This window comes from Convolutriloba macropyga, chromosome 8 (genome assembly GCF_964194025.1).
Source record: "Convolutriloba macropyga chromosome 8, txConMacr16.3, whole genome shotgun sequence".
Lineage (NCBI taxonomy): Eukaryota > Metazoa > Xenacoelomorpha > Acoela > Convolutidae > Convolutriloba > Convolutriloba macropyga.
The window spans coordinates 62602760-62629502 of record NC_134475.1 but is presented as its reverse complement, the minus strand read 5'-3'; the positions used below and the strand labels follow the sequence as shown (position 1 = coordinate 62629502).

At 36.2% G+C, this 26743-nt stretch overlaps 2 protein-coding genes across 6 annotated transcripts in view; both read right to left on the bottom strand.

Moving 5' to 3' along the window:
- The window catches only part of LOC142344913 (26S proteasome non-ATPase regulatory subunit 1-like), a 628982-nt gene that overhangs the window by 591789 nt on the left and 10450 nt on the right, over positions 1-26743 (bottom strand). The window lies entirely within an intron of this gene.
- Positions 535-26743, bottom strand: part of LOC142344914 (protein kinase C-like) — a 165849-nt gene continuing 139640 nt past the window's right edge. For 3 of the 5 annotated variants that reach the window (XM_075396974.1, XM_075396977.1, XM_075396976.1), the window contains exons 15-18: positions 23992-24130; positions 20915-21103; positions 5442-5582; positions 536-1056 (exon numbers count right to left, since the gene is read on the bottom strand). In XM_075396974.1, coding sequence (XP_075253089.1) covers positions 889-1056; positions 5442-5582; positions 20915-21103; positions 23992-24130 — 637 coding nt within the window. In that variant the 3' untranslated portion in view covers positions 536-888. Of the gene's footprint in view, positions 1057-5441; positions 5583-20914; positions 21104-23991; positions 24131-26743 lie in introns of all 5 variants that reach the window. The other 2 variants (XM_075396973.1, XM_075396978.1) reach the window with 1 other exon arrangement.

Here is a 26743-nt window from a genome sequence, read left to right as displayed (position 1 = left end):
CAACATGAAGGTAAAAGATTGTGCCGAAATATGTAAATTTGGCTAAACAGCTGTATATTTATTTCTATAATTGGAAATAAAGAATTTAAAAATCAAGGAAGTATTTAACACAGTAGGCATTTCAATTGGAATTTTTGATTGTTCTCGAATTGACGGGAAAACAAAATAGAAAATAATTAGATTCATTTTGACGTGAATACGGAAAAAAATTAAGTTAACTTGATAGATTTGATTAATCGGTTTTCAATGTACAGATAAACTGATAAAGGTAGCAATCCAAATTAACCATTATTAACCAGCCAGATTCACTAACCAAACTTTCACAAACAACATACTGGTGGTTAAACCAAATGGTTATAGCCTGTAAGGACCTCTTCTGTTTGTGCGCCCCCTTCTCGTACGTTATATCCCCCCCGTTATAGAGCGTACCATTACACAGTAAATCATTATGTAAATTATAACACGTGCGATTGGGTTTTTTTTTGGGGGGGGGGCAAATAATATGCACCAACTAAGCTGGGGGGGGGGGGCAAATAATATGCACCAACTAAGCTGGGGGAGGGGGGTGGGGGGCAAAAATGGAAAAGATCCGTCAGCAAATATAAACCCGCAGACTTTTCTCGTTTCTGTTTTGAAGTAACACGCCCAATGAAAAAAGTCAAACAATCTCAGCCATCATTTTTTTTTGTTACGAAGCAAAAATTGTTTCTGGGCAAAGATGTGGGAAAACAACAAAAAGTGCAAGAACACAAATTTGAAGGCTTTTTGCAGAAAATAGGAGCAAAAATCTGGGATTTGTTTTTTTGTTGCACATTTATCATTTGAGTAAGCACCTTTTTCTAATAACTGATTTAAATACGAAACAACAGTTGAAGAATTCTGCTCTTTTCAACTTTGACACGGGGCGATGTAGTATTTGTTGACGAAGTTGAATCCGTTAAAAGCGTCGAATCTTTTCTGCAGTAGTTTTTTGCTTTCAGGAGGCGTGAACTTGATCGGCTTCTCTGGTTTCCCGTTGGAGGGAACATCTTTCATCGTTTTCTCCCTGAAGGTGCTCTAAAATACAAATAAAAAATTGGGAATAATTTTGACTGCGTAAATTTTTTAGGGATCTATTCTGTTTCGGCCCCCAGTGTTTTTTATGACCCCCAGTTACAAGTTATATTATGTTATATGGCACGTTACTGTGTATGAAAATAGCACGTGCGCCTGGGGGTCATAAAAAACTTATGCTCACTAAGCTGGGGGGGGGGGGGGGGCAAAACAGAAAAGATCCTTTTGTAGTTACGTTGAAAAGCTCTTGAAACTAACTTTGATTTTATTGAAAAGTGGGATCTTTTCCGTTTGTACCCCCCCCCCCCAGTATGTTATGCTCCCCCTAGTTACAGAGCACGTGTAAATCAATATGGTAAATCAATATGTAAAATACGGCACGTGTGTCGGGTGCAAATAATATGCACCCACTAAGCTATGGAGGGGGGGGGGGGCGCAAACGGAAAAAGATCCGAAAACTGAATTTAGATTAATTTTTTATCTTCGTTACATATTATTTTGAGTTTTGTTATTTCAGATAGAAAAAACACATGAATGAAGCGCAGCGCAAGTAACGCAAAAACAATGCTTTTTTTCCATTTATAGTTAAGCATGATGTCGCTTCCTAACTGAAAAAAAAACAAATCAGTATATACCAATAAGCAACAGACGTGGTAATTAATATTAGATTAAAACAAAGTAGAACGGTCGTCCAAAATAGAGCCTCAACCCGTTCCTATCTTCCTTGACTTCGTTCAATTTAGATTGTTTTAAAGAACAACTGCATTAATGCCAAAGGCGGTAAAAAAAGATGAAACCAAAAAAACACAAGAAGTCAAAATAATTTCACTTTTTGATTGTCACTAAAATCTTACAATTACATCGAAAGTTGCATCAGACTGCAAGGCCCAGACAAAATACTCAAAAACAATTCTGAGAAAATATATATATATATATATATATATATATATATATATATATATATATAGCCGATACAGGAGTGCGAATCGTAGCAGTGACAATCTCTCTTAAAAAAAGCAGACATACAGCGCTTTCCAAAAGCCGACAATTTTCAATGGGCTCAATGTAGCAAGCTTGAAACAATACAAACAGCTAATTCTTAACAGGAAAAAAATATAGACACAGAACTGAGAAGACGAGAGATAAAACGCTTCCAAAATAGATCAAAAAATTACGGGGAACAGTTGAATGACAACTGGAATTAGAGATGATGCTTAAAAAATTTCCAAAAAAAATATTACACCTGATAAAAAATGGAGGGTGAGGCAAACGGAAAAGATCCGAAAAATGAATTTGGATTCATTTTTATTGCAAACTGAATTGCGATAAACTGTTACCTCAGTTCTTTTTGCGAGCATTTTCTTTACATATTATTTTGAGTAAAGAATATTTACAATATCATATTGTCTTGTTATTTCAGATAAAAAATACATGAATGAAGCGCAGCGCAAGTAACGGAAAAGAACGTTTTTTTTTCATTTATAGTTAAGCATGGTGCCGCTTCCTAAAGGAAAGACAAACAAATCAGTATATACCAATAAGCAAGAGACGTGGTAATTTGGTAATTAATATTAGATTAAAACAAAGTAGAACGGTCGTCCAAAATAGTGCCTCAACCCGTTCCTATCTTCCTTGACTTCGTTCAATTTAAATTGTTTTAAAGAACAACTGCATTAATGCCAAAGGCGGTAAAAAAGATGAAACCAATTAAACACAAGAAGTCAAATTAATTTCACGTGGCGGTGGTTGAAAGGTGCAACAGCTTTTTGATTGTCACTAAAATCTTACAATTACATCAAAAGTTTCACTAAACTACAAGGTCAAGAAAAAAATAATCAAAAAACATCCTGAAAGTTTTATATATCTAGCCAAAACAGGAGTGCAAATCGTAGCTGTGACGATCTTGCCTCAAAATAGCAGGCATACAGCGCTTTCCAAAAACCGAAAACTTTCAATGGGCTCAATCTAGCAAGCTTGATACAGTACAAACAGCTAATTCTTATCAGGAAAACATAGAAACAGAACTGAGAAGACGGAAGATAAAACTCTTCAAAATAGCTCAAAAAATGAGGGGCCAAAGTTGAATGAAAACTGGAATTAGAGAAGATGCCTAAAAAATTTCCAAAAAATATTACACATGATAACATTGGAGGGAGGGGGCAAACGGAAAAGATCCGAAAAAATAATTTGGATTCATTTTTATTGAAAACTGATTTCCGATAAACTGTCATCTCAGTTCTGTCTGCGAGCATTCTCTTTACATATTATTTTTAGTCTTGTTATTTCAGATAGAAAAATACATGAATGAAGCGCAGCGCAAGTAACGGAAAGGAACGCTTTTTTCCATTTTTAGTTAAGCATGATGCGTCTTCCTAAAGGAAAGATAAACAAATCAGTATAAACCACTGAGAAGCAGACTTGGGAACAAATATGAGATTAAAACAAAGTAAAACGGTCGTCTAAAACAGTGCTTCAACCCGTTTTTATCTTCCTTGACTTCGTTCAATTTAGATTGTTTTAAAGAACAACTGCATTAATGCCAAAGGCGGTAAAAAAAGATGAAACCAAAAAAACCCGAGTAGTCCAAACAATTTCACGCCGCGGAGGTTGAAAGGTGGAACAGCTTTTTGATTGTCACTAAAATCTTACAATTACATCGAAAGTTTCACTAGACTGCAAGGCCCAGAAAAAATATTCAAAAAACATCCTGAAAATTTTATATATCGAGCCGATACAGGAGTGCGAATCGTAGCTGTGAAGATTTTGCATCAAAATAACAAACATACAGTACTTTCGGAAAACCGACAAAATTCACTCAACTCAATGTAGCAAGCTCGATACAGTACAAGGAGCTAATTCCTAACAGGAAAACATAGATACAGAATTGAAAAGAAGAGAGATGAAACTCTTCGAAAGTAGCTCAAAAAATTATGGTGAATAGTTAAACGCAACTGAAAAAAAATGATGCTTAAAACTTTTCCAAAAAATAATTACACGTCATAAAAATGGAGGGAGAGGGCAAACGGAAAAGATCCGAAAACTGAATTTAGATTAATTTTTTATTGAAAACTGAATTGGGATAACTTGTCACCCCAGTTTTTTTTGCGAGCATAATCTTTACATATTATTTTGAGTTTGTTATTTCAGATAGAAAAAAAACACGAAAAAATTGCAGCGCAAGCAACAAATTGGAGCGTTTTTTTCCAACTTATAGTTAAGCTTAATGCCGCTTCGTAAATAAAAAATAAACAAATCAGTATACCAATTGGCGGCAGACGTGATAACTAATATTAGATTAAAACAAAGTAGAACGGGCATCTAAAACAGTGCTTTATCCCGTTTCTATCCTCATCAACCTTAACTTCGTTCAATTTAGATCGTTTTAAAGAACAACTGTCTTTTAATGCCAAAGGCGGTAAAAAGCGATTAAACCAAATAAACCCGAGAAATCAAAACAATTTCAAGCGGGGCAGATTGAACAGCTCTTCGATTGTCACTAATATCTGACGTTTACATCGAAAGTTTCACTAGACTGAAAGCCCAGAAATAGATTCAAAAAACATCCTAAAAATTTTATCTATCTTGCCGAGACAGATGTGCGAATCGTAGCTGTTACAATCTCGCATCGACACTAATGAGCCGTAACCCGTAAGAAAACTTAATGCCCTGTGGTCTTCACTTGTTTATCCAATTTTTGAGGACAAAAAGTCAAAGGGCCAGACAAAAAATTGGTCAAGCGATAAATCGCATAACAAAGACTACAGTACTACAGAGATAAGTCAAGAAACCAGAATTAGGCCATAGACGAAAACGCACCTGCTAACCGCCCCCGCCCATCTTGGCCAATACTCTCAGCCAATAATTTTTTTAACCTTAAAAGTCATGAATATTGGCGAAAAAATTAAAAAAAGAGAGATGGGATTGATGTCTGAAGATGCTATCCTTATAAGCAGCCTTAAGAGCAATTCCACTATTGCTTTGAAGGGAACTGAAAACAAAAAGAATATATAAATTTTTCCAACCAAAATTTTGGTTACTTCATCTAAATATATTCCCAAATGTCTGGCTTTTTTCGTCTGGCCCTTTGACTTTTCGTCTAGCCCTTCGTCTGGCCCTTTGACTTTTCGTCTGGCCCTTCGTCTGACCCTTGGACTTTGTCTGGCGCTTCGTCTGGCCCTTTGACTTTGTCTGGCCCAGTGTTTTTTTTGTCTGGCCCTTTGACTTTTTTAAAAGTTAATTGGAGTTTTGGGTGGAAACCTTGGTTTGCAAATGTTTTTTCTGAGACTCTCAGATTATGAGACTGAAGAAAAGTATTAGTAATAGTACTAGATTAGTACTAGACATTTTGGCATTAATGGACAGTTGTTATTCGTAGGAATGAGTCTAACGATGAGTGTAGAGGTTGGTGGCTGTATCTGACGGTGGTTAAGCTTCTCCCAGTCTATCCTCCGGAAGAACACGTGACTCTGGATGTCCGCAGGCCCACTTGGCCCACTTCCAAGGCGCTTGCCAGGACTCCGCATCAGGAACTAGAAAGACATCAAACCAATTGACCCTCAAAACTAACGGTTGCATAAAATACTACGCAATGAAATATACCGAATAAAATATACCGAATAACGTCGGACAAATGCTCTCGAACGACAGGCGGAGCAATTTATTTCAGTGGTTGTAGCCTAGATTTCAGTTTATGGGTGCAAAAACAACTGACCAGTGACGGATACGATTCCTCACTTTCGGAGTACGCGACCGATTCATACACCACTCGCCTTTCCGGCCTTCGTTATTTCCTATCTTACAATCGCTTTTCTATTAGCATCAAACCTTATTTCAGAATGAGAGCAATAAAGATCTCTAAAACATGTAGACGACAAGCGTGAAAAAATCACTTGAGAATTCAATGAATGTTCTAGAACAAAAGCACAAAGAACTGCATACAAAACACACGTTTACAATAGTCAAAAGTTGCTTCAAACTTCGTTTGGGAGCAATTAAAAACAGGTAATCATTTAATTCTATTAAAACTAACGGTTGCATAAAATATTAGGCAGTGCAACAATATACCTAAGATTAAATAAAGTTAAGGCAAAGACCGAGTAAAATGTACCCTAATTTTCCCTAATCTCAGTTAGAATTTAGTGCTTTCTTGGTATCATAATGAAAGTTTATAGGAAAAATTAAATATTTAACTGCTTAAAGTCCGAAAGGTGACAGTTTCAAAATATGAGTCAATTCCATGAAGATCCTTAACATTCCATTCTTGAGTTGCTTAATTTTTTAAATTAAATTAAATGTCAGAGTAGTAATAGGTTGCAGAGCTCTGTTCACGAATAAGCGTTAAGACATTTCTTTGAGATAAGGTTCAATGTTCTCGGGTGACTTAAACAGAATCAAAACTTCTCATTTTCACATTTCAGATTAATTTTAAAATTACGGGTTGAAAATTTTCATTTTCTTTTAAAAGAAACTAGAAGAAAGTAGAATATTGTACAAACAGTTTAATTTTGAAAATTTTAATATAGAAAAAAGGGTAAAAAACATGCTGAAAATTTACACATTTCTTAAACTTTTAAATAATAATAAATAATCACAAAATGCTGAAAATCAGCATAAAAATCTTCTAAGCACATAATTTTGCCATACATTTTTAGGTAAATACTTTTAACTATTTTATCAACTGGAAACGAGAAAAAAGTTTTACCCTTAAAGAATTACAAAAAAAAACAAATTAATTAGCGAATTAATTGGAAGAACCTCGTGAGGCTATAAAAACTAAAATGCGCTCGAAAACACGTGACTTTTTCCACATGGGGGCTACTGAAATTCTTCAGTGGAAAGAAAAAAATATAAAGAGGATCTTTCAACAAAAGCTTCACTTTTGATACCTAGTAGAGAACTGCCTCCCTTCTAAACTATACTGAATGTTGTAGCTAAATAATGCTTAACGTTGACAGATAAGCCTATGATTCCGATAAATTTGGAATTTGGTCAATAAAATGCTGGCATAAACAATAATGAAGAATTGCCTTTCCTTTTGCAATAGGATATTTAAATTTTTATCTCTTTTGTTATTTTTGTTATACTCGATTGCGACAGATTATTCCAATAGAGTCGCGAATGCTTATAGTTCTAATCAGATTCGGCAGTTGCGCCACAAATGGCACTTCAATAACTACAATTTGATTTTCTAATTGTCAACTTGGCTAATCGCGGTGCGATTGGCGCTATTCTATTTGACTGAGTCCGACTGAAGAGCGAATTACTAGATTTTAATTCGAACTGATTTTCAGCAGTGCAAATAACAGAATGATTAAATTAAAGTACAATTTAGGAAAGGAAAGTTTTGTTCATAACAAAATCACAAGACAGGAAAGAACTGCAAGATTTGTTTATCAGCTGAACAGATAGTTTCCTGCACAGACAGAATGAACCGACAAGAAGTGATAAAGATTTGGATGAACTGAAATTAAACTAAATAACACTAGCACTTGCCCTTCAAATGGGCAAAATTAAACTGAAAACGGTTATGGATATATGATGGTTTATCCATACCGTATGACATTTCCCCCTTTTAGGAGAAAAGAGAATTAGTATATAAAATCAGAAAATTAATAAATATTCACCGGTTGCATAAGTAATAAAATATTAAATAATATGTAAAATATAAAGAGTTCATAAAGTTTCAATGAGTTTTTGATCGGATTCTGAGTTCTCTTCATTTTCTGCCTGCAAGACCGTCATTTCTCTTGGGAGATTTGGGTTCGGGTCTGCTGTCCACCTTTCGTTAGGGTTTCGTGGCGAAACCTGTCCATTGAAGTCACTATTAGACTCAGGGATTTCCGTTGAATACCCTTCTGTATTTTGAATTTTCTCCCCCGACGACTGTGATGACTTCTTTTGTTTAAGAGTCCTTTTGCTCTTTCTCACGGAAGACGTATCGGAATCAGACGTATCGCTTATAGTTAACTGTCTTTTTTTCGAACTGCTTGTTTTTCGTAAATTTGGAGTGGGTTTTTGCGGAGAAGCCATTTGTACCGTGGATGGCCCAGCTTCATTTGGATTAATTGGTGGCGGCGCAATTGGAGCAGGTGGGCTGAAATGTAGTATTTGAGTAAGATCAGGTCTATTGATGAAAGCTTCGTCATGTTTTGGATTGCGCTTCGGGATTCTCATTTTTAGAGATCCTGCAACATTACTAGCTGAAAAGATGCAAGATCTTCCTGAAGATACCACACTTATATCATCAGCCTGTTTTCTATTCCTCTTGATCTTTTTGTCCCCGGTGTTTTTTCTTATTAAGTCTCGTCTATGTTTGTTGATTTTCTGCTCGATCGATTTTTCGTATATCTTCTTTGGTCTTCTCTCTATGTATTGTGTAAGCTTCGTATCTCGTTCTGCTCTTGTGCCAAAGTTCGCGTTATCCGACTTTCGTACCCCAACCTCTTGTCGATTCGGCTCTTTAATGAGGCTCGTGGTGGGGCTGACTTTGCACACTGTACTTCCGGGAGCAAGCACCTCGTAAAGTCCATCGAGATTCCTCTTTTGTCGCTGGCTTTCGTTTATTTTTCTGGCTAGTTTCACTTGGATGCTTCTTTCCGAACACGGAATTGGCCTGAACATTCCTTCTGACTTGATCAACCGTTGCTTTCCGTCTTTCATTTTCTCTTCTTCTTTTCTTGCGCGGGAATTTGCGGCACAAAAGACATTCTCAATCTCAGTGTCCGAGCAAAGAGCTGTATCTGTCCATTGTTCCTCCGTTAAATACGAACGACCTGGTATCGTGTCTTCATCTAAATAATAATTAATTATTTTATTATTATTTTGATTTTTGTTATAAGGTTTAGTGGTGATGTTAGAAATAGGTGTATTACATTTTCTACTAAAGTGGGCTTCGATTGGTGTGATGTCTATTGTTTTTTGTATTGAAATTCTCAGTCGTTGTATAATTGCATATAGTGAATTTTCTAAGTTAATTTTTTGTTTAGTTGTGTTTTCATGCAAGATAATTGTCGTTTAATTGTTTGAATAAGGCGTTCTACTAGACCAATTGCTCTAAGATCGTTTGCTGGTGCAAATATAGGTGTAATGTTATGTTCTATACAGAATGTTTCAAACCTTTTTCCTGTAAAACATCTAGCTTGATCTAATCTATTTGTTCTAGATAACCTGTGATTATATATATATATATTTATTTAGGAATTGGATTACATTTGTACCGGAGGCGTTATTTACTATTTCTGCTGTTGGATATTTTGAATATTTATCTACACTTGTAATGAAATATTGTTCTATCATCTTTTCATTAAGTATTGGTCCACCAAAGTCTATTTGTATTTCGTCATTGGGTTCGACGCATTTTGGTAAAGGTGCCCATTTGCGGTGCGAAATCACTGATTTAAGATTCTTACCAATTTCCATGCAAGCTTTGCACTCAATGGTTTTTGCTAGTATATCCCGATGGATATACGGCCACCAAATGTTCTGCGCAAGTGAAAGCATGGCAAAACACCCGAGGTGCGTCGATTGTATGTCCTCAAGTATTGCGTCCTTTATGGCTTTCGGGATTGCTATTCGCTCGTCAAGACAGACACAGCCATGTTTCACACTAAGATCCCGCCAATAGGAGAGAAGGTAAGGACTTGTTTCTCGGAGTCTGTCGGCGTCATCTCGAATTACGCAGTCTCTCACCTCCTTGAGAATCGCGTCTTTCCCAGTTAGTATGCCCAAAAGCTTTCTGCTAAATATTTTTTTAAGCGTTTCGGTGAAATAGATGTCATCTGCTTCCTCAATCAAACTGCCTGATGGGGTCTCGGTGTTAGAGGAGGTATGTGTACCGGGTGTCGAAGGAGTTGTATCAGAGAATGTTACTCTTGCCTTTGTTGGAGTAGATTTCGATCGAGTAGTTTTTGGCATTTTGTTGATATGGTTGACTGAATTACTTGTGTGAAGCGGTTTGATAGAATTATTCAAGGTTAAGTGAATTGTGGATCTATTTTGGGCAAAAAGGGAGCGATTCTTGTGCGCGTGGTATTTATACTTTGGAATTTGTGTTTTTGCACTTAATTTAGTGATTTTAGGTGGATTATTTGAAATAATACCATTAATGGGCTTTATTGGGTATAATTGTTCAGAGTGTTCACATTCTTTACTGTCTGACATTTGCACCTCTTTTGCAGCAAATTCGTTAATGGAATGTGAATTATTCACTTTACAGTTGTTTGGTACAAACTGTGATTTTCTAAATATAAGAGGTATTTGTGATGCGAATGGAGGATTTAAATGCGGATTAACTATTGAATTTTATGGTGTTAATTGGGACGCGAATGGTACTTTCTTTTGAGACAGCAGTAATTGTGGTGCAAGTGGTTTAGTACTAATTTGTGAATTAGTATTTAGTGGTGTATTCTTTTGTGGTGCAAATGACTGTTTTGAATGAAATGAAGGCGAATGTAACTTTAATATGCTAATAAATTTTTATAATGTGTTCTGTTTATTTTTAATTAGATGTTTCATTGAGTTGCGAATTTTAGATATTGTTGCTACTACAAAGTGTTCGTCAAATGTAGATATTTTTTTAGCTCTTGCGAATGGGTTTCTAGATATGTAGTCTACTAAACCCATTTTAGCTCCCGGCATGTGTTCAATTGTGAAGTTGTAGGGAAGTAACCTATCTATCCATCTAGATAGTCGACTATTGTACGATTTGTTCGATCTGTGCTCTTTTAGAATGGACAATAGTGCTCGATGGTCCGTTACTACAGTAAAATTTTTTCCATATAGGTAGTATTTGAAATAGTCAATTGACCAGACTATTCCCAATAGTTCTAGTTCGTTAACACTGTAGCGTTCTTCTGTTGAGTTGAGAGATCGTGACGCCAATGCTATCAGTTTCCAACCTTCGGGTGTCTTTTGCTCAAGTGCTGCACCCAATCCAGAACGTGAGGCGTCACACTTAGCTCGAACATCGAATTTTGGATTGTAATGGCTATTTTCTGTGCTGTTGGCAATTTTTTCTTTTATTAAATTGAAATGTTTGGTGTGTTCTTCCGTCCAAACAAACTTTATAGATTTTTTGAGAAGTGGTCTAAGTGGATGGCATAATTGTGCTAAGTGTGGTATGAACTTACCAATATATTGTACTGACCCGAGAAAGGATCGGAGACGTTTTAGTGTTGTTGGTGGTGGTAATGTTAATATTGCTGCGGTTTTGCTTTCTAATGGTGATATTCCTGTTTGTGTAAACTTATGGCATTTTTGCAAAATGGCATTTTTGAAGATTTACTCTTAAATTATCTTCGTCTAACTTTTTCAAGCATTGTGTAACATATGCCAAATGATCGGTTTCAGTGCCGGTACTAACGATTATGATGTCGTCTAAGAAGCAATAGGTGTTTTGTAAACCTACTAAAGTGTAGTCCATTGCTTTCTGAAATTCTACCGGCATATCAGTGAGACCGTAGAATCCAGTTTTGAATCTAAAGGTGCCGGTGGATTCCCAACAGATAATGTTGAAATTACAGTGTTTTGCGGTGTCATGGTGGAGTTTTAATTGACTATATGCATATTTTAGGTCTAACGTGGTGAATTATGCCTGTTGGCTATTTTGGGTGTTAGTAAGATGTTGGGATATTGTTTCAATTAACATGTCAATGTTGGGCATTTGATATTTGTTTTTGTGTATTGCTTTATTTAGTACTTTAGAATCTAATGCTAGTTTTATAGACTGGTCTTTCTTTAATGTAATTACGATTGGATATATGAAATGTTCGTCAGAGCAACTAGATAATTTTTCGATATGACCTCCCTTCTGTAAGCGTTCTAATTCCGCTGTGACTCTAGGTTGGAGATTTATTGGAACGCGCCGACCTTTTTGATGTTTTGCTGTGAACTTTTGATGAAATTGTGATTTCGCTACATGTGTCTTTGAAATACCAATTCTTGAAACTAATTGTGGAAATTGCGCCGCGATTGTCTCTTTAATGTTACATGTAGAATTATTAATGTTATTGACACATTTACCATTTTTTGGTTGTTGTTGCTGTACAAATGCAAGACCGAGGCCTGTGAAGAGGTCTCTGCCAATGATGATTTTGTGACCGTCTTCCACCACTGTCAGACTGGCTTCTCTGTCTATCCAATTATTGTATGCAACCGTTGTCTCAAGATTTCAGAGGACTTTTATCGGATCATCGGTGAATGTTTGTAGGTCCCTCTTCTCCCTCTTAGTGATCCATTTCGCAGATTGTGTAGTTGGAATTATTTGACTAACCGCAATTCCAGAGTCAATCACAGCGTTTGCTTTTACTTCTCCGAATTGTACTTTGCCGTTCAGAGATTCAAGCTGATTTGCCGAATCATACAAGATTGGCGCCACATAGTCGTCAGAGTCACTGTCATAATTCGAATCGTTTACTTGCAAGTATAGTTGCTGATAACTAGTTATGTAGTTAACGGATTCCTCGTCTTCACTTTTTTCGGGAGACTTACCAATTTGATTAAAGTTTGTTTGCGGGGCTTTATGCGTTTGTCCCTGTGATCGTTTTGGCTTTCGACATTTTCTCGCAAAATGACCAGTTATTCCGCAATTATTACACTTTTTCCATTTGCGAGGCAAATCTGTCGATGATTGTGACTCCATCGTAGGTCGCAATTCATACAGATGCTGCTGTATTGGCACAGTTGGGTATCGCGTGAAATCTCGTTTGGGTTGTTGGGCATTCGCGTTGGGATTGCGTGTCTGGTAATTGTTGACTACATTTACTGAGTTTGTAGTTGTCATCAAATTCTGAGTAATCTTTTGCTGATTTTGTGCCCCCATCTCCATTTGGATTGCTATTTCAAGCGCTTTGGATGGTTCAACTATTTCCTTTAACAACTCCTTTTGGGTTTCATGATCTATCATGTTTAGTATGAAAGCATCTCGAATTAGGGTAGGTTCCTCACTTCCTAGACTACAGTTTTCGTCTTGTTCTATTAAACGACCGTAGAAACTTTCAACAGATTCACCTTTCTGTTGTTTACAAGAGTAGAAGACAAAGCGGTCGTAAGTTATATTTCTCACTTTTGTAAAGGAGTCCTCCATTGCTTGCCATAGTTCTTTAAATGGCTGTTTTTCTATTTGAAAATGAGGATGTTTGCTTTGAAAGATACGTCGTCCCTCCGTTCCAATTCTCAAATACAACAAAGATATCGATTTTTGCTCACAGATCCCCCAAGGTTTATCTCCGCACAAGATACCGATTACCTCAATCTTTTTGCAACGATTTTGCCAATTTACCTTGAGTTATTGGTTATGAATTTTTCTATCCTTTTCTGTCGCTTGCGTGTGGTTTTCCACTGGTTCCTCGTAAGTTGGCTCGGGTGGATATGTTACCGCTGATGGTGGATCGTTTAGAAGGTTGTCGCGTTAATTTCCCTCTTTTGCTAGCAATGCTAGCTTCCACTGTTGAGTCCACTTATCCCACGTCAATGGAGGGGTGGCAGTAGGCTTCTCCCAAAATGCATCTACATGAAGAGGCGTCTCCTTTGATTCAGCTGCTGACTGCGCCATGTTAAACTCGATTGCGACAAATTATTCCAATCGAGTCGCGAATGCTTATAGTTCTAAACAGTTTCGGCCGTTGCGCCACAAATGGCACTTCAATAACTACAATTAGATTTTCTAATTGTCAAATTGGCTAATCGCGGTGCGATTGGCGCTATTCTATTTGACTGAATCCGATTGAAGAGCGGATTACTAGATTTTAATTGGAACTGATTTTCAGCAGTGCAAATTACAGAATGATTAAATTAAAGTACAATTTATGAAATGAAAGTTTTGTTCATAACATAATCACGAGACAGGAAGGAACTGCAAGATTTGTTTATAAGCTGAACAGACAGTTTCCTGCACAAACAGAATGAACCGACAAGAAGTGATGAAGATTTGGATGAACTGAAATTAAACTAAATAACACTAGCACTTGCCCTTCAAATGGGTAAAACTGAACTGAATACGTTGATGTATATATGATGGTTTATCCATACCGTATGACAATTTTATGTTAAAGAAAAAAATTTCATTTTATTGACCTAGAAATCTATACAGAAGGCAGTAAAAAATGACGAGCACACAAAATCAGCTGTACAGTGGTAGAAACAATCAAAAAATTTTTTGCCCTTGCTTTTTTAACTGGTCGTAAACGAAATAGGAAATACGACAGATTGAAAAATGCAGCTGGAATTGTCCTAAATTACTACCCGAAGAATCAAACCATATTAAAAATTATAGTAACAATTGATACTACTCTTCGTGAGAACGTGAGAAAGCCTACACCAACATTGCAAATATGAAAGAAAAACAAAGTGATAAGACTAGAAAAAAATTAGACACTTTTTGAAAATTATTGCCGTCAAAGTTTAACAAAAACGTAAAAAAGAACTCAAATACTTACTTACAGCTTATCAAACAACATTAGAAATCATTAAACGTTTTCTAACGATTCTATTAAGTGAAAATGGACAAATAAAATTAAAATCACTAAACTATTAAAACCGTTCAAAAGCAATTTGTGGCTGAACAAAAAATTAACCAAACAGCTAAACGCTTAGGTTATTCAATCCAAAAAATTGAGTCGCATTAAAAATTATTTATTATTGAAACTCTGTGACAAAAGAAAAACAAACGCAATAACAACTATCAACACTCATTGTTCAAGAAGACAAATATCTGCAGAGTAAACACAACCGTTAGCTATGAACTAAAAACATCACTAATATTCAATGTTTCTCCTTAGGAGAACTTGAACTGTCATTGAGGAGAAAAAAAATGCGCAAACTCAAGAACTAGGTAACAATTCAAAAATATTTATTAATGTCAAGCCGTAAAAATCATTAGCTGTGAACTCATAGCAACAAATAGATTCCTTCAAGACTCATGAGCGAAAAATGAGAGCTGCCATTAATGAGACTAAGTCTTAGGACAACAAAAAAACAAAAAGAGGTAAAAACTGAAAAACTTCACGACAATTGGTCTCAAAGTCGTAAAAGCCAACAGCCATCAACAAGTGCTATCGACTCGAAACAAAAACAAAGCTTACTAATGGGACCTGCCCATTGCAGGATTCAGACAATGGCATTCAGGCAGAACTAGGTAGAATACATGTGTAATTTTTTCATGTGTAAAATTTTTCCGAATACCAGTTCCTTACACAGGTACTTTACAAAAGTACTTTACGAAGAAATCACTTTAAACTTACGCCTTTATTCTTTTTTTTCACTTTTTTCGCTTTTCCATTGTGACGAAAATGAATTTCTTAATCTGACTAGAAAAAATGAAAAGGATCTTAAAAAAAGAATACCCAGAAAAATTCCGGAAACGACTCAAAAAGTCTTCCCTCCCAAAAGCAGCCTTTCAAATAGCTTGTAAATACTTGATAAATTTATAAGAAAACAATCATAGTTTAAACAAAAAGAGCAAACTTGATTTGGGAAATCACAAAAAACTCAATTTTTTTCATATTTTTTAAGTGCACATATGAATGAAGAAGGGAATATTGCAAATATATTGCAAAAAACAAAATGTTTTTAGAATTTTCGGTAGGCAGGCAGACGAATGTACACATTTCTCAATAAAATCGGAAAAAATTACAGGAAATTGACAAAAAAAGTTTTGTTTTCCTCAATTTTGCTTCATAATCTCAACAAAAACTGCTTCATAACAAATTAATCAACATTGTAACTAACTTTGCATTCAAGAAAAAGCTGAGAGCAACAAACGTCTATTGGAATCCCATATAATGCAAAAAAAAACAGAACAATGGGGAAAAACCAAAAGTAGCCAAGAAATCCGAGAAAAAAAATTACATAACCAAATTGGCATTAAAATTGTTTTAATTACCAAAAACCTCCAAACGCCATCAAAACAGGCATAATACCTTCTATTTAGAAATTGAATTTTTTCAATCAAAGAAAAAAGAGACTTAAACAAAAGAAAAGCTAACTGAAGAAAACTGCATGTGAACAAACAATAAATCGCTTGATTATAAAACGGTTCTCGCACCTCAATTTCCAGCTCTCTCCAAATAAACAGGAGAAACAGAAAACCAATGTCACCACTGCAGTCTGTAAGCTTGTTCAAACAATGTAATACCACTTGTGTTTCTCCAGTGAACAACAACAAGACTCACAAAGAACTAAGCAGAAATGTCAAAATAGTTAAAAACAACAAAACTACTTTTTGCCTGAGTTAAATTGACCGAACATATTTGAAAAATCCGCACGTGATCAAAAAAATTCGCAGCATTTTTTACAAATATATTTTTCTGGTTTACCTTTCACAAACCGGTTAAAACGATAGCGTCACTCTCTCTTCTGTCATCTGTTCAGTTTCTTATCAGCCAAACCAAAGTCAATTTTAAACACCTGCTGCATTGAATTTTACATCCTAGTTTTCATCAACTCGACCGATTCAAAAAACATAGTCGGAAGAATTCTAGAAACTGCTTCAAGAGTTGTCTCCGTGAAATCAATTACGTTTCCGATGAACTGAAACTTGCTAAAACTAAAAAAAATAGTCCAAAAAACCAACGGAACTAAAGTAAGAGAAATTTATTTACGACAAGTTCATCTAATTATAATACAAGTTCCTCTAAAAACAAAATTCTTTTCGTTGCAACGTAAAGGGCCTGCGCAACAAAAGAAAAGCATTAACAGGCTCAATTTTTTTTCTATTTTTGAAGAAATATTGAAGAACTGCAAGGATTTGACAAAAAATTGTTAAAATTTTGTTGAATCACCGCGATTTTTCTCAAAAACACTGGCTTTTACAAAAAACTGCAAGCAATTGGCACCTAAAAGATTCGTCGACGAAAAGACGTATTGCAACTGCCATTGAGTGCAATGAAAACCATCATCCTAAAAACAAGCACAAAAGCAGAAATACGTAAAAATTAGCAGAAACTCAAGTTATTTATCAAAAAACTTCATAACATCAAACTTTATAACATCAAACTTCAGCTTTTCCTATCGCAAATACAAAACTTCAAAAAAGGAATACATTTCCAAAAAACGGAAGCGAATCGAAGAGTCGTTTTCATTGAAAACTGTGACATAACTATTATCTCATGGACCAAGTGAATAAAATCAAAAAAAAACGTGAGCTCAAATACGAAAAGAAAACAAAAGCGGCAGATTGCCGGAAGGGATGCAAAAAAGACTTCCGTGCCCTAAAATACAAATAGGGAATTCCGTGCCCCCAACAACAAGCCAAAACCTTTAGCCATAGCATATCATAAAATACTTTAAATACTTTTTAGCAGTACTGATGGCTTATAAAGGGGGAAGAGAACTACAAATGAAAGCAAGATCCACAAATTCACATAGATCTTTCAAAAACAAATGGAATCTCATTAAATAAAAACGTCAGCTAAAAGATGGAGCCAAAGAATTGACCAAAAAATGCCACACCACTGGAAAGCTTATATTAGCAACCTAAGAGACCCGTCCCTAGTGATGTTCAATGATCAGACAACAAATAATGCAACAAAAACTCTCAAAACTAAAATATTTTGAGAACGAATAGTACCAAAGTCATGAAAACCAACAGCCATAAATTCTAACACCTAATTATTTTCATTTATGAGTCATTAGCAACCAATGATATTGTAATTAGTTATACTTAGTGATAAGACAACAAAAATAATAAAAAAGTGGCAAACATCAAATTTCCAATAAAATTTGATGATGTTTCCAATAAAATTTTATGACGTAAAAGAATGTCAAAGTAAAAAAGCATTAACTGCCCGTCGATTAATTCAATAAATTGCTAATAGAGACCGTTTGAACAAACGTATCATATTAATAGCACTCAAGAGAAGAATCACTGGAAACAGCCGTCAAAACACCGCACGTGAAAACAATTCGCTTTGAAAAAACCCAAAAGATACCAAAATTTCACTCCACTCTAAAAGCACTTCGAAAAAAATCACTCTTCAAACGTACTCGCTTATCGCCCACTTTTCTACTTCAACGTCAATAAAATCACCACTCTAATCTGATTTCTCACTGACGTGAAAAAGCTGAAAAAGTTGTGAACAGATCTCAAAAAACATAACCTAATAACGTCGGGCGAATTGCCCTCAAACGAATGGCGAGCGGTTGGCTACGTCAGTAGCTAGCCACGGTTTAGAGAGGCTAGCTTTAGCTTAATTGAAGGGGCGTGAGGTGAGCGCAGCGGGGGGGGGGTGCATCGGGGGCTGAGGGGGTGTGAGCAACGGTGGGAGGGGGTCTTTACTGCACGGGACCCTTACGGCCTGAACGATGTGAATGGTGGGGACTGAGAGGGGGGGGGGGTTAAGTGAGAGTGAGGGATTGTGTGTGTGTGTGTGGGGGGGGGTGTGTTTGGCGGGTTCTATGAATCGCATACTTCAGTCTCTATCAGTTTCTATGAATCGCATACTTGGAGACTAGTGAGCTTAAAGGCACTAAGAGCACTTAATGCACGCTGGGAGCTACCTGTTTATCCAGTTTTGGAGGACAAAAAGTCAAATGGTTGAGACAGAAAAACGGTCAAACAAAAGATTGCCAAAAAAAGACCAATAGGACTAAAAAAAATTGCTATAGACTAGCAATTAAAAAAAGACAGCACACCAATACAATCCAAATATTTTGGACTGTACAAACCAAGAGCACCACACTATAACTCCGTTCAGCTTAGAGCTCCTCAGCTATAAAAAATCAACAAACTAGGTTTAACAGTAGGTAAAAAAACTCAAACATTTTTTCACAGGAATCAAGTGCGTATAACAACGATAGGGTTCCTCTCGTGTAATTGAAAAATATCAATTGCGCACACGATGAGGAAGTCTTTATAGGCTTTCTAGGTGAAAAAAGAAAATCGCAAAGAATAGGCACAAACGGTTACTTTTTTTAAAAAAATTTGGTCACATTTTTCAAAAAATTGTTTATAACTGCAAAGTACCAATCTTTTGTTAATTTGAGTGCCAGTAAGAAATATTCTTCTATTTCATGATCACTAAAAAAATTTAAAAAAACACTTGGGCCAAAGTCGACCAAATAATCTAAAAGTGATGCAAAAATTCAAAAGCCTCACACTTAACCTCAAATCAATTTTTTAGACAAAAATAGTTTTATTCGCTTTCAAAACAGCCCGAATGTTATAACTAAAAGCAATTAAAATTTTTAAGAAATACCTAAGTTAAAACCAGAAGACTGCTTTAAAAAATGGAGCGTGAACAGTAGATTTTACTCGCTAAGAGCATACAATTTCACCTCCCATTTTTCTGCTCTATTACCAACAGAAGTGGAAAAAAACACTCATGTTGCTTCACAATTTAATTTTTTTCAGCAGACGTACCACAACCGGTTGTGTAACGCTTTTTATTTAATTCGAACTGATTCTGAAAAATCATTGAAAAAGACACTTCTCTAGCATTTTTAACAGTTAATTCGCGTCGTAACAGTTAAAATTTTCAGGGAAAAGCCGCACGAGGGAAAAAATAGCTCCATCAGAGAAAATTTTACCACCTCAAATTGTCGCACTTTTGTAAACAGCGATTTGATCAGACAAATCTCTTTTCGCTCAACTCTCCAATTTTATTCGACCCATAAACCACCCAAATTTTTAACGCGTTTAATTTCCTGCTTCAAAATTTACTCCAATAAAATCGAATAGAAAAGGTAGCCAGAAGAAGTGGGGTAACGACTCGGAATCTTCGTGCATGGCAAAAGAACTACCTGCTCAAATAACAAATATCAACTGGCAGGACAATTGAAATCAGATAAATTACAAGCTAAATTCAAATAGCAAAAAATGGCCGAAAAAACAAAACAAAAAGAATCGGAAAATTCATTTTTATATATAGTAGAATTACACATACATACCAAAACTTTTTTCATGCAATTGGGTCTATAAAATTTTTCAAAAAATTTCTCAAAAAGTTTCTCAAAGGCAGGTCATAACAAGTTCAAATATCAAACCTTGAAAAAAGGAGAAAACAATAAGAAATAGTTGATATTGTAACAAAAATAAAAAATTCTCGATCAAATTTTTTCGAAGATTATTGTTGAACAATCTACAATAATTGCTTCAAACTTCGTGCGATTTAATATCTTAAAACAAAAAAACAGCTCCAAAGAGCCGCACATTAACAAAAACTTTGTTCGTTTGGCGAAAATTTTGTCACAAACTACATTTTTTGTTCTGTTTCAAAAGAAGTTAACAACAAAAACTCTCTAGTTTTCTCTGCTCTATGGTTTCATTCACCAAAACCACTTTTTCAAACTTGATTCACTCCCGATTAACTTCAGCTTCGGGATCAGCTTGATTTAGTTGAGCTTCCGGGTTTTTGATAGCTCATTTATCAAAAAACGGAAAACCACAACGCCTTTTCGAGTCGTTCGAAGACAGCGTCCCAATACAATACAAATTTTTCGGACTGTAAACCAAGAGATGGCCAGGAATGGTCTGGCTGTTGCCTCGCGGCTATTAAAAGGTTGATAACAGACTCAAGAAAGAACGAAAGGATTTTTTCGAACTATTTTGAAATCTTTATATGCAATGTTTTGGGTTGCTCCAACTATTGGGTAGCTAATAACATTATCAAGGGCATTTTGCAAAATTTAGCAAGAATTAATAGGTTAAAGTAGAAGATTGGCAATTATTGAATATAAACCGACTACCGTCGGAAGAATTGCTCTCGAACGACTGGAGAGGAAATCAACTTAGAAGAGGGCATAGGTTAGCGAAAATTTTATGATGCAAAAATTTCTGACTAGGTACGGGTTCGATCCCCGACCTCCCGGGTGTGTTGTTTCGTTAGTGAACAATTAAAGACGATCCTATCGATCGTGTAGCACGAACCCCTTTGATAAGTTGTACAGCCTCATTGGCGAAGTTCTTGGGGAATGTGATTTGCTGGTGTTGGATGCTGTAGCCCAGCTCGTCCTCATCCTCCCCTTCGAAGGGAGTGTGGCCGTGCAGCATCTCGTACACCATCACCCCCATCGCCCACCAGTCTACCTCACGCCCATACCTGTCTCGCCTCACTATCTGAACAAGTGAACAACTATATAAACAAGTGCAATGGTTTGAAAAAGGCAAAAGAATATGCCATAATTTACGGTAGATCTATTCTTCCTCATGATATTAAGAAATGTTATTCATCGGGAAAGATCTGACACCTTAGGTATGTTATCTTTCAGGTGGCTAAAAGTCAAAACAAAACGATTCATGTGAAAAGTCATTTAGTATAAATGCAATCATAGATTGGTGGGAATAGTAAAAAAAATCATTGTTTAGATTAGAAATGAAATCACAGATTGTTGAGAAGAGAAGAATCTTCTCCGCTAGCGCTCCCCAGTCCTATATAGCCGATATTTAAGCACCCCCACCAAAAAAAAGAAAAAAAATCGCTCCCTTCTGAAAAGGTTGCTTAATTTCATAATATAGTTGGTGGTATAATACATCAACAAATTTACATGTAACAATTTTCAAGAAAATTATAGTATTACACTCCTTTACAAAGCTCGTAATTACTAAAAATGCAATAAGAACAAGTTTTTGGTTGATGTTTACATTATATGCAGGGACTTATTGCAATACCCATTAATTTCAAACCCCCCTAATAGTACTTTCTCAACGCCTAATCATACGTATACATACATACGTAATAACTCAAATGCATACATAATGTTTAAACATATACAAATGGGGGTGCCTAATTTATTGGGGGAGCTAGCGGAAAAGATCCGAATAGAAATGAAATCATTGTTTAGAATAGAAATAAAATCATTGTTTATAAAACTAGCCGTGCTGAAAATTCGGTTAATGTGGTCAATAAATATGGTTGGAGTAATATTACATCGCCAAACAAACACTTGAAATAATTGAGTTTAGCGGCCATATATGACGTTCTTTCGTCATATTTTTCCACGTTTTGTCAATAACTTGAATTGTGAATGATTGTGACGATATATTTTGGACATGAGCTACAAAATTCCGTCGCAATTATAAGTATTTAACAGAAGCAAGGTTCACGAGCGGTGAAACCATTGTCCTCAACAGTTTGCACGATTTATGCTTCAGTTTGAATCGAACTATAGCTTAAAGTATGTTTGGTAATTAGATAATTAGATCCCTATCACTTTGTTTTAGCTTATCAGTTCTGACAAATTCGGACTCATTGCGAATTATGAACGCCAATTAGGATGTTAATTGGATACACGTCTTTAAACGAGTTTAATTATGGTTTTTTAGGTAAGTTGAACTTTTGATTATTTCTATAAAAATCGTAAAATGATTAGAATAAAAATTATAAAAATAGATAATATATTTGTCGACAATACAAACGCGGATTTCGGTTACCTTTACAGTGAGTCAATGTGACGGTAATTTGTGGACAATAGTGACAAAATTATGTCACATTTATCCACAACTGCCAAAATTTAAGGACTGAGGACAAATGTGTTGTCCGCGCACGCTCAAAAACCTAATCTTAAAACATGATTGCAGATAAGGTTTACAATTATATTTAAATTTAGTCGACCAAATTGTATGTTTCGCAAGGTAATGATAGTCACTAGGCATTGAATATTCGGTTAATAGGAACACTAATTAATTTGTGCATATTTTGATGTTTTAAATTTGATCGTTCACGCAATTCTGCTTTTCATGAAAAAATTAAATGGGAGAGAAACCCGTGTTTTCCTAGTGTTGTTACATAAAAATTCCTTACAAACTAGTTGTTCACAGTCCTTACATATTCAAACATTAGAATAAAAAAATGAATAGTAAAACGCTTGAAAATAAAAGTTGAAATATTAAGTACTTAAAGTCTCGTTGTTTTTGTGGATGACGCCGCAAGTTCATCAATTACTATTTTCTACAAGTTTTTCTCATCCCATCTTTCTAAAAAGCGAAATGAAATTAGCATTCTTCATTTTTTTCACTGCTATTACTGCTATTAATATTACTGCTATAATAGATTTTTTTGACGTTTCTTTTACAAAATTTACACGTGAATTTGAACTGTTTTAAAAGAACTCCTCAATAATGTCTCGTTATCCCCGTGAAGAAAACATTTGTTCTCATCAGTGTGTATGTGTTTGTGTGTGCATCTGTGTGTGCGTGTATGTATGTGTGTGTGGTTGTGTTGTTGTATGTGCTTTTTTATATGTGTGTTTTGTTTTGCGTGTGCTTATGCTTGTGTGCGTGCGTGTGTGTTGTCTTGTGTGTGCTTATGTGTATGTGTGTGTTTGTGCGTGCATGTGTGTTTGTGTGTGTGCGTGTGTGCGTGTATGTATGTATGTATGTGTGTGTGTGTGTGTTGTTTTCTGTGTTTATATGTGTGTTTGTGTTGTTTTGTGTGTGTTTATGTGTGTGGGTGTCTTGTGTGTGTTTGTGTGTATGCGTGTGTGTTCGTGCGTGCATGTGTGTGTTTGTGCGTGCGTGTGTGTTTTTGTGCGTGTGTGTGTTTGTGTGTGTGTGTGTGTGTGTGTGTGTGTGTGTGTGTGTGTGTGCGTGCGTGCGTGCGTGCGTGCGTGCGTGCGTGTATGTATGTATGTGTGTGTATGTGTGTGTGTGTGTGTGTGTGTGTTGTTTTGTGTGTTTATATATGTTTGTGTGTGTTGTCTTGTGTGTGTTGTGTTTATGTGTGTGTTGTCTTGTGTGTGTGTGTTTGTGTGTGTGTGTGTGTGTGTGTTTATGTGTGTGTGTGTGTGTGTTGTTTTGTGTGTTTATATGTGTGTGGGTGTGTGTTGTCTTGTGTGTGTTTGTGTGTGTGTGTGTGTGTGTGTGTGTGTGTGTGTGTTGTCTTGTGTGTTTATGTGTGTGTGTGTGTGTGTGTGTGTGTGTGTGTGTGTGTGTGTGTGTGTGGGGGGGGGGCTGCAATGAAACAGCCCCCGCTCCTCAACTATCCCCTCCCAATCGGGTGTCCTAACCTCAGGTGCCATGTAGTCAGGAGTGCCACAGAATGTCCTTGTAGTGTCTGTTGGGGACATGTTGTCTTTACACATTCCGAAGTCTGTTATCTTCACGTGACCCTCAAAGTCTAACATTACGTTGTCTGGCTTTAAATCTCTGAAATATTTCAACTGAATGGAGATTCAATTAAACTAATGGCGTTAGCAAAAATATCGCCGAAAAATTAAATCCCGAAAAATAAATTGAATAAAATTAAACAAATTCGAAATGATCAAAACATTTCTTAAAACATTTTCCTCAATTTTTAAAAGCTGACTGCTTTAATGTTTGCATTGCAAGAGCAGTTTAATTTTTTGGTAAACGCTACAACCTGTGAGGTATGTGCAATGCAAATGAAGGTCCAACGCAGTCCACTAAAAATAAACGTAGCAAAAGAATTTGTTGAGAAAAACAAAGTCACTGAAATTGAAGAAAAACTGCTACCAGTTTGCATTGAAGCTCTCAACACCATTTGCAGTTTTCCTGACGATTGTTAACTTTTGCCTTTTTAGTCATCGCAAAGTTGACCGCCCCTACCCTCGTTTAAACTTCCCCACACACCTTTTAACTCCTCGCGCTTTTAACCTACCTATTGAGGCTGGTCGACCTGTGATTAATCTGCTGGCTACGACCAAAGCAAACCCCTTGACCGTCGCTTGAGAGCAATTCGTCCAACGGTAGTCGGTTTTGGTTTCAAATCCAGAGTTGGGGCATGGCATCTAATAGATGTTACAAAACAAAAATCATACCGCCGTTCGCAGTTATCCCTAGAGCGAAGCGTACCCACATAAGAGAAGCAAATACAATCTATGGCCATCTACAATCCGATGAGTTTTATGTTATTTTTTTCCGTCATATGCTGAGAAGGCCATGAAATTTTATGGGATATCTGATCTTTTCCGTTTGTGCCCCCCAGTACGATATGCTCCCCCCAGTTAAAGAGCACGTGTCATTACATAGTAAATCATCATGTTATGGCACGTGCGTTTGGGGTGCAATTAATATGTACACACTAAGCTGGGGGGCACAATCGGAAAGGATCCTGGATTGGATACCTAATCTAGTCACGATTTTTTATTGTTAAATATTAAGGGCGTTTTATGACTATAAAAAGTCGTGACTAGATTAGGTATCCAGGATCCTTTCCGATTGTGCCCCCCAGCTTAGTGTGTACATATTATTTGCACCCCAAACGCACGTGCCATAACATGATGATTTACTATGTAATGACACGTGCTCTTTAACTGGGGGGATATGCTACGTGGGGGGGGGGGGGGGGGCGCACAAGCGGAAAAGATCAGGTATCCCATAAAATTTCATGGCCTTCTCAGCATAAGACGGAAAAAATTTAACATAAAATTCATCGGATTGTAGATGGCCATAGATTGTATTTGCTTCTCTTATGTGGGTACGCTTCGCTCTAGGGATAACTGCGAACGGCGGTATGATTTTTGTTTTGTAACATCTATTAGATGCCATGCCCCAACTCTGGATTAGAAACCAAAACCGACTACCGTCGGACGAATTGTTATCAAACAACGGTCAAGGGGTTTGCTTTGGTCGCAGCCAGCAGGGGGTTTGCTTTGGTCGTAGCCAGTAGATTAATCACAGGTCGACTAGTGCCAAAAAATTTAGCCACTTTGCTTTCAAAAAAAAAACAAAACGACCTATCTGATAACTTTAAAAAAACAAACATCGAATTTAAATAGTCGGATTAGTAATATCCGATTTGAATTAACTTGTTTAAGGGTAAAGCAATTAAAAAGCAAAAATGGTATAGTATACGACGTATGTGTGGTTTGCAAAATTTTATAGGGAAAAAGAATCAAAATTAAAACTAAAAATATTGCTGCGTCTAAATCGGAAAGACCAAGTGTGAATATTATGAGGATCAAATTTTCGGTCTCTGAGTTAATGCAAACAACTTTTTCAGCTCAAAGAAGCAATTTTTCCATAAGGGTCTTCCTAAAAATTGAGATCACTAAACGTTCTCTATATCCGGACCTTAAATTTGAGCGGTAAATATTGTGGCAGCGTCTGAAGCTGAAAATAACCTGCGACACAATAGTGCCATTGAAGACAATTTCCAATTCCTGAGATCAGTCAAATCGGACGCCAAGCAAAATCGGATCACAAGAGTAGCGATAAAAATCCAGTTTTAAAGGAATTGAAATCAGGCACGGGACGGGAGGTTGTAGGGAACACTGTGCTCAAAGTAGGTAAACGAATTTCGGATCTAATCTGTTTCGCCCCACCACCCCCACAAAGATTTTACGCCCCCACCCCAGTTACAAATTATATGTTGTTATACAGCGTTACTATGTAAAAAAGCATATGCGCCTGGGGGCGTAAAAGATATAAGCCCACTAAGCTGGGGGGGGGGGAGGGGGTTTAGGCTAAAAAAAAGAATAGATCCCGAATTTCTTGCATTTAACAATTTGACATGAAAATGGATTTTCAAGGAAAAAGACCTAAGGGAACTTTTTCAAAAATAATCTTCGAATCCAAAAACTCAAAACTCTAATTTTCAAGAATTAGGGAAAACAGGTTGGGCAATACTTAGATACACACTATTGATCTTTAACTAGTGAATTGCCATAAAATTTAAAGTTCATTAAGTGATTTCACAAGTCATTTTTTAAGTGAGGTAAGTTCCTAGTAACTTCACCTATCTAAGTACTTGAACGACTACCAAACGCGGCTAAGGGCCTCTAATGAAACATGATACAC